General features: G+C 43.3%; 1 protein-coding gene across 1 annotated transcript in view; it reads left to right on the top strand.

Moving 5' to 3' along the window:
• LOC119962322 (lactase-phlorizin hydrolase-like) overlaps nucleotides 1–19,561 on the top strand; it is a 96,252-nt gene that overhangs the window by 34,024 nt on the left and 42,667 nt on the right. Inside the window, exons 7-9 of the mRNA XM_038790303.1 lie at nucleotides 3,938–5,310; nucleotides 7,758–9,305; nucleotides 10,669–10,937. Coding sequence (XP_038646231.1) covers nucleotides 3,938–5,310; nucleotides 7,758–9,305; nucleotides 10,669–10,937 — 3,190 coding nt within the window. The remainder of the gene's footprint in view (nucleotides 1–3,937; nucleotides 5,311–7,757; nucleotides 9,306–10,668; nucleotides 10,938–19,561) is intronic.

The raw sequence follows: 19,561 nt of genomic DNA, 5'->3' as shown, positions 1-19,561 counted from the left end.
CAAGATTGGTGACATAGTGGATAGTGAAGATGGTTATCTCGGATTGCAACAGGATCTTGATCAATTGGGTCAGTGGGCTGATGAATGGCAGATGGAGTTTAATTCAGATAAATGTGAGGTGAAATATTTTGGTAGATCAAATCAGGGCAGGACCTACTCAGTTAATGGTAGGGAGTTGGGGAAAGTTACAGAAAAAAGAGATCTAGGAGTACAGTGTGGTGAATGTGATTCACACTATATATAGTTGCCAATATCACTCCATGTATCTATATTTGTTATCTACCCGTTGTAAGATCAATGCTGTATATAAATGCCAATATAACTCCGTGTATATATGTTCGCTATCCACCATTGTAAGTGTAGTTGCACTATCCGACCACCAGGGGGAGTCGCTCTGGGAGTACGCAAGAGTTTGTACTGGGCTCCTCCCTTGGCTCCACCCAGGACTCCTCCCCCTGGGAACGATGTATAAAGATCAGTGCCTTAGAGCCAGCCTGCCAGTCATCTGGAGTTCAACGACAAATAGGCTGGCTCTGTTGTAAGTGTATTAAAGCCTCTGTTCAGATCCAACTACACGTGTTCGCTGAATTGAAGGTTCCATCATACAGGTTCATAACTCCTTGAAGGTGGAGTTGCAGGTGGACAGGGTGGTGAAGAAGGCATTCGGCATGCTAGGTTTCATTGGTCAGAACATTGAATACAGGAGTTGGGGCGTCTTGTTGAAGTTGTACAAGACATTAGTAAGGCCACACTTGGAATACTGTGTACAGTTATGGTCACCCTATTATAGGAAGGATATTATTAAACTTGAAAGAGTGCAGCAAAGATTTATTAGTATGCTAGCTGCGCATGATGGTTTGAGGTATAAGGAGAGGCTGTTTAGACTAGGACTTTTTTCCCTGGAGCATAGGAGACTTAGAGGTGACCTTATAGATGTCTATAAAATAATGAGGGCATAGATAAGGTAGATAATCAACATCTTTCCCCAAAGGTAGAGGAGCCTCGAACTAGAGGGCATAGGTTCAGGTGAGAGGGGAGAGATACAAATGAGAGGGAAATTTCTTCATGCTGAGGGTGGTGAGTGTCTGGAATGAGCTGCCAGAGGCAGTGGCAGAGGCGGGTACAATTTTGTCTTTTAAAAAGCAATGAGACAGTTATGTGGGAAAGCTGGGTGTAGAGGGATATAGGCCAAATGCGGGCAATTGAGACTAGCTTAGTGGTTAAAAACTGGGCAGCATGGACCAGTTAGGCCGAAGGGCCTGTTTCCATGCTGTAAACCCCTATGACTCTATGAACTCACCAAAGATCCTTCAACAGCACTTTCCAGACCTGCAACCACCTTGAAGGACAAGGGCAGCCAATACATGGGAACACCATCACCTCCAAGTCACACATCATCTTGACTTGGAAATATATCACCATTCCTTCACTGTCACTGGGTTAAAATCCTGGAAATCCTTCCCTAACAGCATTGTGGGTGTACCTGCTCCGCATGACTGCAGCAGTTTAAGAAGAAAAGTCACCACCACCTTCTCAATGACAATTGATAAAGGCAATAAATGGTTCGCCTCTGATGCCCATATCCTGTGAACAAATGAAATAAAAATTTAGTTTATTTAGGACAAATATTTCTGTGATTGACTCACAGATTTCTAAGCGAAGAAATTATATTTTCAATAAAAAGTGTAAAAACCAGTTGGTATCAAATTGTACTTAGTTTGATGCCTTTACATCTGCTTTAGTCTTTTTGCTAGTGAAGGCCTCATTCATATCGTGGTAAGCTCCAGACCCAACTATTCCAGTCCCTTTTATTTTCATTCTCTCATCCTTCATCCTCCATAAACATCAGCCCATTTAAAGCACTGATGCCCCTAACCTATACTGCTCCAAGTTCCACTCACCATTACTCGTTCTCTTTGACCTCGGCTGACCCCTGGTACACCAGCTCTTTAAATATAACATTCTCATCCTTGTGTTTAAACCTCTCCATGGCCTTTTTCTTCCCTCCTTCCATAGCCTAATCCCGCCAAATCTCAGCTGATTTTGATATCTTTTCTGTCTTTCCTTTCTTTCAGCACTATTGGTGGTGATATCTTCACCTTTGTGCCATCTTTGACCCTGAGATGAGTTTCCAATCACATATCTACACTATCACTAAGACAGCCTATTTCCACCTCCATAACGTGAGCCAACTTCGCACCTGCCCCCGCTCATTTGCGAATGGAACCCTCATCTATGCCTTTGTTATCTTTCGCCTTGAATATTCTCTTTTTTTTCAATTTAGAGTACCCAATTCATTTTTTTCCAATTAAGGGGCAATTTAGCTTGGCCAATCCACCTAGCTTGCACATTTTTTGCGTTGTGGGGGCGAAACCCACGCAAACACGGGGAGAATGCGCAAACTCCACACGGACAGTGACCCAGAGCCGGGCTAACCCACTGCGCCACCATGCTGCACCTCGCCTTGAGTATTCGAATGAATTCCTGGCTGACTTCCCACTTTCTACCCACATAACCCTGAGTTATTCAAAATTCCACTGCCTGTGTCCAAACTCACACCCAAGTCCTGACCGCCCGTGCTCGCTGACCTAGATTGGGTCGCAGTTAGGCAAATCTCCAAATTAAAAAAATTGCCATTCTTATTTTCAAACCTCTCAATGGCCTTGCCTCGCTTTTGACGATTCTCCTCCGGCCCCACAACTCTCAAAGATATCTTTGTGCGTCCAATTCTGGCCTCTTGAGCATCCCTATCTTTAATTAGTCCATCTTGGTGGCTGTCCTTCAGTTGCTAAGTTCCGAAGCACTGGAACTCCTTCCCTAAACTTTTCCCTCTCTCTAACTCCCTTTTCACCTTTAAGGCACTCCTTAAAGCTTACCTCTCTGGCTCAAGGTCAAATTTTGTTCCTGTGAAACATTTTGGCACATCTTATTACGTTATAAGTGCTATATTAATACAGGTTGTTAGGCTGTTATTTAAAAAATAAATAAATTAGGAGTACCCAATTCTTTTTTTTTCCAATTAAAGGGCAATTTAGCGTGGCCAATCCACCTACCCTGCACATCTTTGAGTTGTGCAGGTGAGTCCCATGCAGACACGGGGAGAATGTACAAACTCCACACAGACAGTGACCTGGCGCCGGGATTGAACCCGGGTCCTCAGCGCCGCGAGGCAACAGTGCTAACCACTGCGTCGCCCAGTAAAGTTGTTATCGTCACATAAGCCTTGGGATCCTTTCTATGATAAAGATGATTTATTTATTTTCTAAAATTTAGAGTACCCAATTCATTTTTTAAAAATTAAAGGGCAATTTAGCATGGCCAATCCACCTACCCTGCACATCTTTGGATTGTGGGGGCGCAACCCACACAAACACTGGGAGAATGTGTAAATTCCACACGGAGAGTGACCCAGAGCTGGGATCGAACCTGGCACCTTGGCTCCGTGAGACAGCAGTGCTAACCCACTGTGCCAACGTGCTGCCCTAAGGAGATTTATAAAGGAAAGCTGTTGTTGTCTCAAGAATTCTTTAAGGGCCTTCAGCTTCAATCTAGGATGCTGCTCTGAATTTCCTGCTGCCAGTTGGTGCAGGACATCTGATGTTCTCGCATTGGCATTGACCGCCCACCCAAATGTTTAATGACCCCCCTCCCCCCGCCTGACCCCTCTGTGATTTGGGATGGGGGTCTATGTGACCAGGTATCTGAAGGAGGAGCAGCAAACCTGAAATGTCTTGCCCTAAGTCTGGTATGCCATCAGTATCGACCGCTATCTTCATTTTACTAAGATATATTCTCCAGCATTAAGTGCACAACCATGTTTGTTTGGGTCTTATTTTTGTAATTTTGTATTTTATTTATGACATTCACCCTAAAACACTTGTGCTCTGAAATTGTGGATTTCGGAATTGCTCTAACCATTTTTATTTAATGTTTTCAGCAACTTTTCTCCAGCGAAAGAAGGAAGTAAAGTTCAGTTTGTGGAGAAAAGCAGTGATACCCACCTTCATACAGCATCGCTCCTTTCATCTTATCAAACTGTATGGAAGAAGTTTTCTCAACAATCAGAGGCAGAGAGGGACGCCTTCCTGTATGGCACTTTCCCCAATGCTTTCCTTTGGAGCACAGCTACCGCCTCATTTAAAATTGAGGGAGGTTGGGCAGAACAGGGGAAAGGAGAAAGTATTTGGGACAAGTTTGCTCATGATGGAAAAATTGAAAAAAACCAGACGGCGGATGTTGCTTGTGATAGCTTCAATAAAATTGATTATGATGTTTATTTAATGAGAGGTTTACGATCTAACTCTTATAAGTTCTCCTTGTCATGGCCTAGAATTTTCCCGACAGGCTATCGGGCCCAACAGAACCAAAATGGAATAGACTATTACAATAAATTAATAGACAGTCTGCTGGAGTCCAACATTCAGCCAATGGTGACCCTATACCACTGGGATCTTCCTCAAGCTTTGCAAGATATTGGTGGATGGCAGAATGAGGACATAATAAAAGCGTTTCGTGACTATGCAGATTTTTGCTTTGCCAGCTTTGGAGACCGTGTGAAGTACTGGATCACATTTAACGAGCCCTGGGTAGTTAGTTATGCTGGATATGGCACAGGAAGACATGCTCCTGGAATCAGTGATCTAACTGCTGCAACCTTTAAGGTGGCCCATTCTATAATCAAGGCCCATGCTGAGGCTTGGCATGTCTATGACAAAAAGTATCGTTCTCAGCAGCGTGGCCAAGTAGGGATAGCGTTAAATTCAGACTGGGCTGAACCTAGCTCCCCTGGTAATCCAGAAGATGTCTTAACAGCTGATCGATACCTGCAATTTATGTTGGGCTGGTTTGCTCATCCCATCTTTGTTAATGGCGACTATCCAGAGGCCTTGAAAACACAGATACAAAAATATAACCAGGAATGTCCTTCTGCTCCTGTCCAGCTTCTATCATTTACAGAAAAGGAAAAACAATACATAAATGGAACTTCAGATTTTTTTGGTCTCAGTCACTACACCTCTCGACTGATCAATTCAACTACAAATAAAACATGTGCTTTAAGCTACAATCGTATTGGGGATTTTTCTCCACAGATAGACACATCATGGGGCCCAACTGTATCTCCGTGGATATATATTGTGCCCTGGGGATTGCGAAGGTTATTAAATTTTGTTACCCATGAATATACAGGTGCCAACATTCCAATTTACATAACAGGACATGGAATGCCAACAGAATATGGTGGCCCTGATTCCATAAATGACAGCATAAGGATAAGGAGTATTTCTGCCTATATTAATGAGGTACTGAAAGGTAAGTATATATTATTTTAAATCTAGATCATAATGACAAAATAATAATGGCAAAATAAAAGTGAACAAGTAATGAAAATTATCTGTAGATTACACATTAACTCTTTTAAGCTTTAGAATTAGAACATAGAACATTACAGCGCAGTACAGGCTCTTCGGCCCTTGATGTTGCGCCGACCTGTGAAACCCCTCTAAAGCCCATCTACACCTTTCCCTTATCGTCCATATGCCTATCCAATGACCATTTGAATGCGTTTAGTGTTGGCGAGTCCACTACTGTTGCAGGCAGGGAATTCCACACCCTTACTACTCTCTGAGTAAAGAATCTACCTCTGACATCTGTCCTATATCAATGATTATTGTATCACAAGGCATCAATAATGATAATATAGTCCATTTTGTTGAATAAAAAAAGAAATAGCCGGGAACCTGAAATAGCATTGACGGATGGTATTTATAAATACTCTACCAATGCATGTTCATCTATTCATTCACTACTGAAGCAGAGGCTAAGAGTTTCCAGCCCGTGGTGGAAATTCCCGCCCAAAGTCAATGGATCGTTGGCTGATCCGTCAAATGTTCCGTCCTGCTTGCGACAATTCCACAAAGGGTGGGATTGGAAAATCCCAGGCAAAATGTTCTTGCTTATTTTAAAGGTGTAATAAGCCTCAATTATTTTTCCAATAAATCTGCATCCTTCCACTCTAAGGTGCATTATTTTCTTATTACGATATTGCAACCTTATCATCTAGTCCACCACAGCTCTTTGTGTATTGTTGCCTGTCACAACTATCACTGTATACTTATCACAGTATTATGGCATGTCAAACCATCTCCCCTTGACATTTAATGGCATTACTATCACTAAATTTCCCTACTATAATCCTGGAAGTTACCATTGAGCAGAAACCGAACAAGACCAGCCACATAAATACTATGGCTGCAAGAGGAGGTCAGAAGGAAAATAATCCACCTGCTGACTCCACAAAGTCTGTCCACCATCTACAAGGCTTAAGTCAGGAATGCAATGGAGTACTTTCCACTTGGCTGGATGAGTGCAACTCCAGTAGAACTCAAGAAGCTCGATACCATCCAGGGCATTGGAACTTCATCAACCACCTTCACCATTCACTCGTTCCACCATGGATGCACTGTGGCAGCAGTGTGTATACCATCTACAACTTGAGACTCGTTTGACAGCCTGTTCCAAACCTGCGACTAAATCTAGAAGAACAAAAAGATGCGTGGGAATTCTACTTCCCTCTCCAAGCCACACACCATCCTGACTTGGAACTGTATCGTTGTTTCTTCACTGTTGCTGGGTCAAAATCCCGGAGCGGGGGCAGAACGGTGGGTCAGTGGTTAGCATTGCTGCCTACGGCGCTGAGGACCCGGGTTCGAATCCCGGCCCTGGGTCACTGTCCGTGTGGAGTTTGCACATTCTCCCCGTGTCTGCGTGGGTTTTGCCCCCACAACCCAAAGATGTACAGGATAGGTAGATTGGCCACTCTAAATTGCCCCTTAATTGGAAAAAATAATTGGGTATTCTAAATTTTTTTTTTTAAATAAAAAAATCCTGGAGCTCACTTCCTGAGAGCACTGTGGGTACCAACACCACAGGGGCAGCAGCGATTCAAAAAGGCAGCTTACCTTCTCGAGGGCAATTTGGGATGGGCAATAAATGTGGCTTAGCCACCGAAGCCCACATCCCATGATAGAAAAGCAATGCACTGCCAAGAAGACAACCGCCAATTAAAATGGTAGATCTGACATGGCAAATTGAAGAATATTATTTTCAGTCGATTATCAGTTTTATATTATATTCTTGATGGTTCAAGGACTCCAGATTCTGATTTGCTGATTTGGTGTTTATTTTCCCACAAATTTAATCTATTATTCCTGCAGCAATACAATTCCATTAAACTATTTTAAATAAGAAAATATTCATATTTTCCACACGATGTTCAACAAATGGTAAAATGCCATTTATAATAAAATTTGAGGGAAATAGCAGAAAATACATGCCCTTCGAAATATTGCAGAAATGCCATCAGGTTTCACATAGACTGCAAAACAAAATCAAGAGCTGCAAAGGTTTTGGCCGGGATTTTTCAGTCTCACTGTGACGGGATTCACCATGGAGGACTTGACAGGCTAGCCAGAAGTCCATTGACTATTGGCAGAGCTGGAAAAGCCTGCCCTATAAGTTTGGCAAGAAGGTAATGATAGAAGTTACATGAAAGTAATACGGAGTTGATGGTATTTTCACTGTTAGTTATGAATCCATTTCGTGATGGTCTATTTCTTCAAAATTAATGGAATTATAAAGTAAAACTTGCTGTAATGTTGAGTGATTTGTTAAAGTATTTGATTGACAGTCTTACAGCGATTAGTCACATATACTTGCTGCAAAACATAATTAACATCACCTTAATTTTCCCTCACCAGCTTCAATTCTGGATAGTATCGATGTGAAGGCATTTACACTATGGTCACTGTTGGATAATTTTGAAGGTCCGCAAGGATACAGCCATAGATTTGGACTTCATTATGTGGATTTTGAAGATTCAAACAGACCCAGAACTCCAAAGGAATCAGCATATTTTTACACGCAGATAATCGAGAACAATGGTTTTGTTAACAGCTCTTCAAACAATTTCATTCAGACCCTTAATCCCAACACTGATGTAAAAAGATTGCGTAACTTGCCAGCATCTGAAGTGCCCTCGAATGCTAAAGTTGTGTGGGAGAAGTTTTCAAATCAGGAAGTCATGGAACGGGACAAGTTCTTATATGACACATTCCCTGAAGGATTTGTATGGAGTGTATCTTCTTCAGCTTATCAGATTGAAGGAGGATGGAATGCTGATGGTAAAGGACCGAGTATCTGGGACAATTTCACACATACATCAAATATGGTTCAGAATGGTGATACAGCTTGCAACAGCTACAGCAAAATTGATGAAGATCTTTATATGCTTCGAGCTTTGAGAGTTAAAAGCTACCACTTTTCTATTTCATGGTCTCGTATTTTCTCTAATGGAACAATTGAGTCACTGAACCTTGCCGGTGTTGATTATTATAACAAACTAATTGATGGTCTTCTTGCAAACAATATAACACCAATGGTAACACTTTACCATTGGGATTTACCTCAAGCTCTTCAAGATATTGGAGGTTGGGAGAAAGAAGAACTGATTGACGTATTTAATGCATATGCTGATTACTGCTTCAGAACCTTTGGTGATAGGGTTAAGTTCTGGATAACCTTTCATGAACCTTCTGTATTCAGTTGGGAAGGTTATGGCACAAATTCCTTCCCCCCGGCTTTGAACAAACCAGGTGATCTTCCGTACATAGTGGCACATACAGTGCTGAAGGCTCACGCCAAAGCCTTTCACACGTATGATGATAAATACAGAAGTACACAGAAAGGCTTAATTTCAATCAGCCTTAATGCAGATTGGGTGGAACCAGAGATAATTAATAACCTCCGAGATGTGGCTGCAGCCGATCGCTACTTGCAGTTTATTTTGGGCTGGTTTGCACACCCCATTTTTAAAAATGGGGATTATCCTGAGGTAATGAAATGGCAGGTTGGAAACAAGAGTGAACTACAGCGTCTGTCGACTTCAAGGCTTCCCCAGTTTACAGACAAAGAGAAAACTTTCATCCGTGGTACTGCAGATGCATTTTGTCTCAATACATACACCACAAAAATTGTAAGCCATCACATTGCCAAACTCAAATTGTTTTCTTATACATATGATCGAGATACAGCGGAGAAATTTGACACAAGTTGGCCACCTTCAGCGACTAAGAAATTGAGGGCTGTAGCCTGGGGTTTGAGAAGACTACTGAACTGGATCAAGGAAGAATACAACAATCCTCCAATTTACATAACTGGAAATGGGGTGGCGACAAAACCTCCTTCCAGTGTGGATGATACAGATAGAATATTCTACTACAAAACATATATCAATGAGGCGCTAAAAGGTTATCAGCGGGATTCTTTATATGTTTTATTTTTCTGCTATTAACAGTACCAGAAGCGTTTACTGAGGGCATTTGTGAAAAATCTAACTTTTGAACTGTGTCCTGGTCGAAGAAAATTAAATAGAAAAGTATGGATTTCTTTAGGAAGCAGTGACTTCTCGTTATTTTTTTTTCATGCTTTGGCTGATATTAGATATTTTCTATTAAAATGTTAATACGAATTTGTGAATTTGCAGCACAGAATACCATATAAAACTTATGGGACCATGAAGGGTGAGCGAAATGCAAGAGAAAAATGTGAATGGCGAGGGTAGAAAAAACAATTGGTTATAGATCGGTAGAAATAGAACAAACAACAATGCCACACAGGAACAGTTCCTTCGGGTCTCTATGTCTGTACCGGTCATGGTACCAATCTTTGTCAAAACCCTCAGCACTTCCTTGTGCTGTATCCTTCTATACCTATCCAATCCATGGGTGTGTCAAAATGCCTTTTGAACACCACAGCCTCCCCGGCAACACATTCCAGGCACTCACCACCCTCTGCGTAAAAAACCTGCCTCGCACATCACCTCTAAACTTTGCCCTACGGACCTTATACCTATGCCTCCTGGTGACTGACCCCCTCCACCCTGGGAAAGGGTGCCTGCCCATCCACTCCATCCCTTCCCCTCATAATCTCATAGACTTGTCTATCAGGCCACCCCTCAACCTCTGTCTTTCTAATGAAAACAGTCCGAGTCTATTCAGCCTTTCCACATAGCTAACACCCTCCAGACCAGGCAACATCCTGGTAAACCTCCTCTGAACCCTCTCCAAAGCCTCCACACCCTTCTGGTAGTGTGGCGACTAGAATTGTGTGAAATATTCCAAGTGCGGCCTTATCAAGGTCCTATACAACTGTAGCATGACTTTCCAGTTTTTATACTCGATGCCCTGTCCAATGAGGGCAAGTATGCTTTCTTGACTATCTTGTCCACTTGTGTTGCCACCTTCAAACATCTGCGGACCTGCACGCCCAGCTCTCTCTTACTTTCTATATTCGTAAGAGTTTTGCCATTTACGGTATATCCCCTCTTTGTTAGACCTACCAAAATGCATTACTTCACATTTATCCGGATTAAACTCCATTTGCCATTTCTCTGCTCAAAGGTTGTCTCGGCTCGAAGAATTCTCTTTGGATATTAACATTGTTTTCAGTTACATGCTGTTGTAACTGCATCCTGATTTATAAATAATTTACTGAAAATCCAGCAAAAGAAAATATTACAGTATCTATATAATGGTCTGTGCAAAGAAAAATAACAACGTGTTGAGCCAAATAATCTGGAATTCATTCATTTCTTTATTTCTAAAATTGCAGCTTACAAGTTGGATGATGTTAATTTGAAAGGCTACACAGCTACGTCTCTGTTGGACAGCTTTGAATGGACCAATGGATACAGTTTTCAATTTGGGCTGCATCGTGTTAACTTCAATGACACTAACAGACAAAGAACTCCCAAGCGGTCAGCACATTATTATACAGAAATAATTCATGACAATGGCTTCCCACCACAGAAAGAAGACAAATTTCTTTATGGAGAATTTCCGAAGAACTTTGCATGGAGTGCAGCTACTGCTGCCTATCAGGTTAGCTTTTGAGACAGCTGCGTGCTTACCTAGATTTTGGCAGTAGAAATACAGTCCTATAGCATGGAATTGACGTTTTGTCATGGTCAATAGTGATTATGCACAGAAATCATAAATGTTCACACACAGTATTTATCGCCTGCCATGACTTTTAATCAGTAAAGGCCCAAAATTTCTGTATATCCAGAAATATATAATCCAGGTATATGGTAGGGGGATGGGAACCAGAACTACAGATCAGAGGAGAGGGTAGCTGTTGAACAGGCAAAAATATTATGCGGCGAGTCTGTGAGGAAAGATAGACAGTTGATAGGGCAAAGTTGCACTCAGTGGAATGGGTTAAAGTGTGTCTGTTTCAATGCAAGAAGTGTCAGGAATAAGGGAGATGAACTTAAGAGCATGGATCAGTACTTGGAACTACGATGTTGTGGCCATTACGGAGACATGGATTTCACAGAGGCAAGAATGGTTGTTAGATGTTCCAGGGTTTAGATGTTTTAAGAAGGATAGGGAGGGAGGTAAAGAGGAGGGGGAGTGGCACTGCTAATTAGAGAGTGCATCACAGCTGCAGAAAAAGAGGTAATCGGGGAGGGGTTGGCTACTGAGTCAGTATGGGTGGAGGTCAGAAACAAGAAAGGAGCAATCACTTTATTGGGAATTTTCTATAGACGCCCAAATAGTAGCAGAGAGATAGAGGAACAGATTGGACGGCAGATCTTGGAAAGGTGCAGAAGTATCAGAGTTGTTGTCATGGGTGACTTCAACATCCCTAATATTGACTGATGGAGAAGATTTTGTCAGGTGTGTCCAGGAAGGATTCCTGACTCAATATGCAGATAGGCCGACTAGGGGGGAGGCCATATTAGATTTGGTGGTTGGCAATGAACAGGTGTCAGATGTCTCGGTGGGAGAGTATTTTGGCGACAGTGACCACAACTCCTTAACCTTTACCATAGTCATGGACAGGGATAGGAATAGATAGTTTGGGAAGGTATTTAATTGGGGGAAGGGAAATTATACTGCTATTAGACAGGAGCTTGTGGGAGCATAAATTGGGAACAGGTGTTCTCAGGGAAATGCACAACAGTAATGTGGGGTAAAAGCAAGTTACTGTGGATGCTGGAATCTGAAACCAAAAAAAAAATGCTGGAAAATCTGAGCAGGTCAGGCAGGATCTATAGGGAGAGTAAAGAGCTAACGTTTCAAGTCCAGATGACCCTTTGTCAATGCTCTGTGGGGGCTAATGTGGGGGTTATTTAAGGAGCACTTGCTGCGAGTGCTGGATAATTTTGTCCCACTGAGACAAGGAAGGAATGGTAAGGTGAAGGAGCCATGGATGACAAGAGAAGTGGAGTTTTTAGTCAAGAGGAAGAAGGAAACTTACATAAGGTTGAGGAAGCAAGGATCTGGCACGGCTCTAGAGGGTTACAAGGTAGCCAGGAAAGAACTCCAAAATGGACTGGGGAGAGCTAGAAGGGAGTATGAGTAGGGTCTGGCAGGAAGGATTGGGGAAAACCCCAAGGCATTCTACACTTATGTGAGAAATAAGAGGATGATCAGAGTGAGAGTAGGGCCAATCAGGGATAGTGGAGGGAACTTGTGCCTAGAGTCTGAGGAAGTAGGGGAAGCCCTAAATGAATATTTTGCTTCAGTATTCACTAGAGAGACAGACCTTGTTGCTCGTGAGAACAGTGTGAATCAAGTTAATAAGCTCAAGCAGGTTGATATTAAGGAGGATATGCTGGAAATTTTGAAAAGCATCAGGATAGATAAGTCCCCTGGGCCAGATGGGATATACCCAAGGTTACTATGGGATGCAAGGGAGCAGATTACTGCACCATTGGTGATGATCTTTGTGTCCTCACTCTCCACTGGAGTAGAACTGGATGATTGGAGGGAGGCGAATGTTGTTCCCCTGTTCAAGAAAGGGAATAGGGAAACCCCTGCGTATTACAGATCAGTCAGTCTTATGTCTGTGGTGAGTAAAATACTGGAAAGGATTCTGAGAGATAGGATTTATGATTATTTAGAAAAACATAGTTTGATTAAAGATGGTCAGCATGGCTTTTTGAGGGGCAGGTCATGCCTCACAAGCCTCGTTGAATTCTTTGAGGATGTGACAAGACACATTGATGAAGGTCGGGCAGTGGATGTGGTATATATGGATTTCAGTGAGGCATTTGGTAATCGTAGGGTCATTCAGAAAGTCAGGGGGCATGGGATACAGGTAAATTTGGCTATCTGGATACAGAATTGGCTGGCCGAAAGAAGACAGCGAGTGGTAGTGGGTGGAAAGTATTCCACCTGGAGGTTGGTGACTAATGGTGTTCCACAGTTTGCCGATGACACAAAGATGTCGAAGTGTCGAAGGCGGTTGCATGTTACAACAGGACATTGACAGGATGCAGAGCTGGGCTGAGAAGTGGCAGATGGAGTTCAACCTAGATAAATGTGAAGTGATTAATTTTGGAAGTTTGAATTTGAATGCTGAATGCAGGGTAAAAGGCAGGATTCTTGGAAGTGTGGAGGAACAGAGGGATCTTGGAGTCCATGTACATAGATCCCTCAAAGTTGCCATGCAGGTTGATAGGGTTGTGAAGAAGGCGTGTGTTGGCTTTCATTAACGGGGGACTGAGTCGCGTGTATTTGCTGCAGCTTTATAAAACCCTGGTTAGACCACACTTGGAATATTGTGTCCAGTTCTGGTCGCCTCATTATAAGAAGGACGTGGATGCTTTGGAGAGGGTGCAGAGGAGATTTACCAGGATGCTGCCTGGACTGGAGGGCATGTCTCATGAAGAAAGGTTGAGGGAGCTAGGGATTTTCTCACTGCAGAGAAGAAGGAAGAGAGGTGACTTGATAGAGGTGTACAAGGTGATGAGAGGCATGGATAGAGTGGGCAGCCAGATACTTTTCCCCAGGGCTGAAATAGCTGTCACAAGGGGGGACATCATTTTAAGGTGATTGGAGGAAGGTACAGGGGAGATGTCAGAGGTAGTTTCTTTACACAGAGAGTGGTGGGTGTGTGGAATGCACACAGTCATTAGCAACATTTAAGTGACTCTTGGACAGGCACAGGCACAGCAGTAAATTTTTTTTTTTTTTTAGAACAGTACAGCACAGAACAGGCCCTTCAGCCCTCGATGTTGTGCCGAGCAATGATCACCCTACTCAAACTCACGTATCCACCCTATACCCGCAACCCAACAACCCCTCCTTAACCTTACTTTTTTTAGGACACTACGGGCAATTTAGCATGGCCAATCCACCTAACCCCGCACATCTTTGGACTGTGGGAGGAAACCGGAGCACCCGGAGGAAACCCACGCACACACGGGGAGGACGTGCAGACTCCACACAGACAGTGACCCAGCCGGGAATCGAACCTGGGACCCTGGAGCTGTGAAGCATTGATGCTAACCACTATGCTACCATGCTGCCCCAAAATTGAAGGGGTGTAGGTTAGGTTGACTGTTGATTGGGATAAGTGTTTGGAACAACATCATGGGCCGAAGGGTCTGTACTATGCTGTACTGTTCTATATTCTATCTATACTGTGAAATTAAGTACCGAAACAACAGTAAGTTACTAACAGAAGAACAGTATGACACTTGTCATATGAAGAGCGGTTGAGGGCTCTGGGTCCATACTCAATGGAATTTAGAAGGATGAGGAGGGATCTTATCGAAACTTAGAAAATACTGAGGGCCCTAGATAGAGTGAATGTGGAGAGAATGTTTCCATTAGTAGAAGCTAGAACCTGAGGGCACAGCCTCAGACTGAAGGAATGATCCTTTGAAACAGAGATGAGGAGGAATTTCTTCAGTCAGAGAGGAGAGAATCTGTGGAACCCATTGCCACAGAAGGCTGTGGAGGCCAAGACACTGAGTGTCTTTAAGACAGAGATAGATAGCTTCTTGATTAATAAGGGGATCACCAGGGTCTATGAGGAGAAGGCAGGAGAATGGGAATGAGAAACGTATCAGCCATGGTTGAATGGTGGAGCAGACTCAATGAGCCAAATGGCCTAATTCTGCTCCTATGTCTTATGGTCTTATTATGCAGGGGGAATAAATGGACTGGATTTTGCTGTAAATGGTGACTCAAAGAAAGCTTCCCCCAAACAACTAGCCTTTTTTGTGGTATAAATTTCCCCTTTGGGCAGCACAATAGCACTGTTGCTTCACACCATCCACAGGGCCAGGGTCCCAGGTTCGATCCCCGGCTTTGAGGTTCTGTTTTTAATTTAATGTCTAGCTTCTCACATCCTCTATGGAGAACCCATGTCATTGGTACCTACATGAACCACAACCGCTGGATCGGCCCTCTCCCACCTCAAAACCCTGTCCAACCCTGAGCAAATATCCCTCACCCTGGCACTGGGCAGGCAACACATCTGGATTCATGCTTTGATTGCAGAGAATATTATCTATCCCCCTGTGTTTCCTATCACTACCGCATTCCTCTTCAATCCTCCACATGAATGGCATTCTTCAGTCCATGGGGGAGTTGTTGAGGAGTCTTGTAGCTGTGGGGAAGAAGCTGTTCCTATGGCTGGATGTGAGTGTCTTCAGACTTCTGTACCTTCTGCCTGATGGAAGGGTCTGGAAGAAGGCAATGTCTGGGTGGGAGGGGTCTCTGATAATGCTGTCTGCCTTCCTGAGGCAGCGGGAGGTGCATACAGAATCAATGTGGGGGTGGCAAGCTTGTGTGATGCGTTGGGCTGAGTTCACCATACTCTGCAGTTTCTTGCAATCTTGGATTGAGCAGTTGCCATATCAGGCTGTGATGCAGCCGGATAGGCTGCTCTCTATCGCACATCTGTAGAAGTTTGTGAGAGTCGATGCAGACATGCCAAATTTCTTTAGCTTCCATAGGAAGTAGAGACGTTGTTGGGCTTTCTTGATTGTTGCATCTTCGTGAGTGGACCAGGACAGACTGTTAGTGTTGGTGACCCCCAGGAACTTAAAGCTATTGACCATCTCCAATTCGGAGGTGGGGGTGTGCGTCGTGCTATGCTCCCTGAAGTTGATGATCAGTTCCTTGGTCTTTCCGACATTTAGAGAGAGGTTGTTTTTGGTACACCATACAACCAAGTGATTTATCTCCCTTCTGTAGTCTGATTTGTCATTGTTTGAGATACGGCGCACCACAGTCGTATCATCCACAAACTTATAGATTGAGTTGGAGTTAAATCTTGCCACACAGTCATGTGTATATAGGGAGTACAGTAGAGGACTGAACACATATCCTTGCGGGGCCCCAATGTTGAGGACTATTGTGGAGGAGAAGCAAGTGACAACCCCAGCACCAGCCCCCTGTTTCGCCGGCACCCAAATGCATGTCTACATCCCCAGTCCCCCCCCCCCCCCCCCCACCACCCCCACAAACAGATGCCTTATGTGCTAAAAATAATATTGCCAATTGTACAGAGTTGCTGCTGTTGAGCTGGTGCATAATACCCTACTGTCATAATATACACCAGTATATCATGGTGCAGACACACACTGATGGACACACACAGGGACCAATCAACATGTACAAACACCACAGCCAATCACCAGTTAGAATACACACACTATAAAGACAGAAGGCACCACGGTTCCCGCTCATTCTGGGTGCTGCCCCTCAGTGTAACAAGAACTCATCCAGCCCAGCACAGTCTTACAACACGTGCTGAGAGAATCAACTGGTTCGGACAAGGCTTAGGTCTCTAGTTTAAGTTAGCATCATTTAGACCCACAGTCATCGTGTGTTAGTTAGTTAGAAGTAGTTAATAAAATTGAGTTGAACCTTCATCAGTGTTGGAAGTGTCTGTTCATCTCTCAAGTCTACACTAGCCAACACTTCACCTACTAGTTATTTTATTTTATTTTACTTTTTGTTTGTTCTTTTTTTGGTATGTTTGTGTGCTTTTCTCTTTTATATGTATATATCTTATTGTGTGCACATAACGGTAAATATACTTTGTTCAAAAACCCAATAAAAAACATTTATTTAAAAAAAGCTATTGTGAGGGAAGTGCTGTTGCCTCTCCTGACAGATTGCGGTCTGTTGGTGAGGAAGGCAAGGATCCAGCTGCACAGGGAGGGGTCAAGTCCAAGATTGCAGAGTTTGGTTATTAGTCAGTCAAATAGTCAGTCCAATAGTCATAATTTACACAAGGTATCAGAAAGTTGCACTCACCTAGCTTGGAGGCAACAGAGTAAACTCACCAAACAGGAGAGGTTGAAACAAAGTAGAAAAAAGAGCACCTCCTTCCCACCTGAATCAAATTCCTAACTTCTCACTCAATCTATTTTGAATATCTCAATAAAATTTCCCTCAGATTTTCTCATTTTTTAAAAACCTTTTTATTCTCCTCATTTTCCCCATTTTCATCAAATACACAACAAAAGAAAACCAACAATAACAAATACAGTACCATTCCCACAAACAGCACCCCCTTCAACATACAAACCCAAACATCACCCATACATTCCAAATAAAACAAAACAAAAAGACCAAAATAAAATTAACAGTCATCCTATAAACAATGTGCTCTCTAGCTTCGGGCAGGACCAAAATATGTGAACATAGTTTGCGGAGCTCCTCCCACAGCGTTCACATACATCCACCACCTCCTCAAAGAGTCGCTCATCCTCGCCCCCGTGAGGTCTGCCCTATATCGCGCACGAGGTTGAAGCGTTTACCCTCCGGAGCACCTCACACCACAGACCGACTCAGATGCCTCGATTCAAGAGAACAACCCCAGCATTTCTAATCAATCCATGTAATTGAAGTCCCTCATCCCTAGAATCATTTTCATGGATAGGAAGGATTTCTACCCTGAGCGAACGGTAATGGGCAGGAGGGATGGGAGTTGAGGAAAATCCTTTTCACCCAGAGGTGAATCTGGAGATCACTACCTGAAAGGGTGTTTGAGGTGGAAAACCTCACAACATTTAAGATGTATTTAGATAAGCAACTTGAACTGCCATAGCATACAAGTCTACGGGCCAAGTGCTGGAAATAGGATTAGAATAGATAGGTGCTTGATGGTCAGCTGTAAAACTCTATGCTGTAAAACCTGATGATTCAACTCTAATCTTGTCTGAACCCTCTCTAATGCCTACACACTCTTCCTAATCTGAATTTGACGCAATACTCCAGTTGACAAGTCTTATTGAATTCTTTGAGGAGGTGACCAAGCATGTGGATGAAGGTAAAGCAGTGGATGTAGTGTATATGGATTTTAGTAAGGCATTTGATAAGGTTCCCCATGGTAGGCTTATGCAGAAAGTAAGGAGGCATGGGATAGTGAGAAATTTGGCCAGTTGGATAATGAACTGTCTAACTGATAGAAGTCAGAGAGTGGTGGTGGATGGCAAATATTCAGCCTGGAGCCCAGTTACCAGTGGCGTACCGCAGGGAGCAGTTCTGGGTCCTCTGCTGTTTGTGATTTTCATTAATGACTTGGATGAGGGAGTTGAAGGGTGGGTCAGTAAATTTGCAGACGATACGAAGATTGGTAGAGTTGTGGATAGTGAGGAGGGCTGTTGTCGGCTGAAAAGAGACATAGATAGGATGCAGAGCTGGGCTGAGAAGTGGCAGATGGAGTTTAACCCTGACAAGTGTGAAGTAGTCCATTTTGGAAGGACAAATATGAATGCGGAATACAGGGTTAACGGTAGGGTTCTTGGCAATGTAGAGGAGCAGAGAGATCTTGGGGTCTATGTTCATAGATCTTTGAAAGTTACCACTCAGGTGGATAGAGCTGTGAAGAAGGCCTATGGTGTGCTAGCGTTCATTAGCAGAGGGATTGAATTTAAGAGCTGTGAGGTGATGATGCAGTTGTACAAAACCTTGGTAAGGCCACATTTGGAGTACTGTGTGCAGTTCTGGTCACCTCATTTTATGAAGGATGTGGAAGCTTTGGAAAGGTGCAAAGGATATTTACCAGGATGTTGCCTGGAATGGAGAATAGGTCTTACGAGGAAAGGTTGAGGGTGCTAGGCCTTTTCTCATTAGAACGGAGAAGGATGAGGGGCGACTTGATAGAGGTTTATAAGATGATTAGGGGAATAGATAGAGTAGAATATCAGAGACTTTTTCCCCGGGTGGAACAAACCATTACAAGGGGACATAAATTTAAGGTAAATGGTGGAAGATATAGGGGGGATGTCAGAGGTAGGTTCTTTACCCAGAGAGTAGTGGGGGCATGGAATGCACTGCCTGTGGAAGTAGTTGAGTCAGAAACATTAGGGACCTTTAAGCGGCTATTAGATAGGTACATGGATTATGGTAGAATAATGGAGTGTAGATTAATTTGTTCTTAAGGGGAGCACGGTAGCATTGTGGATAGCACAATTGCTTCACAGCTCCAGGGTCCCAGGTTCGATTTCGGCTTGGGTCACTGTCTGTGCGGAGTCTGCACAGCCTCCCCGTGTGTGCGTGGGTTTCCTCCAGGTGCTCTGGTTTCCTCCCACAGCCCAAAGATGTGCAGGTTGGTTGGATTGGCCATGATAAATTGCCCTTAGTGTCCAAATTCTATGATCTATGATTGACACTAAACCAATATTTTATTTTATTTTAAATTTTTCCAATTAAGGGGCAATTTAGCGTGGCCAATACACCGACCTTGC

Source organism: Scyliorhinus canicula, chromosome 2 (genome assembly GCF_902713615.1).
Source record: "Scyliorhinus canicula chromosome 2, sScyCan1.1, whole genome shotgun sequence".
Lineage (NCBI taxonomy): Eukaryota > Metazoa > Chordata > Chondrichthyes > Carcharhiniformes > Scyliorhinidae > Scyliorhinus > Scyliorhinus canicula.
The sequence above is the reverse complement of the archived record's forward strand: the minus strand, read 5'-3'. Positions and strand labels throughout refer to the sequence as shown.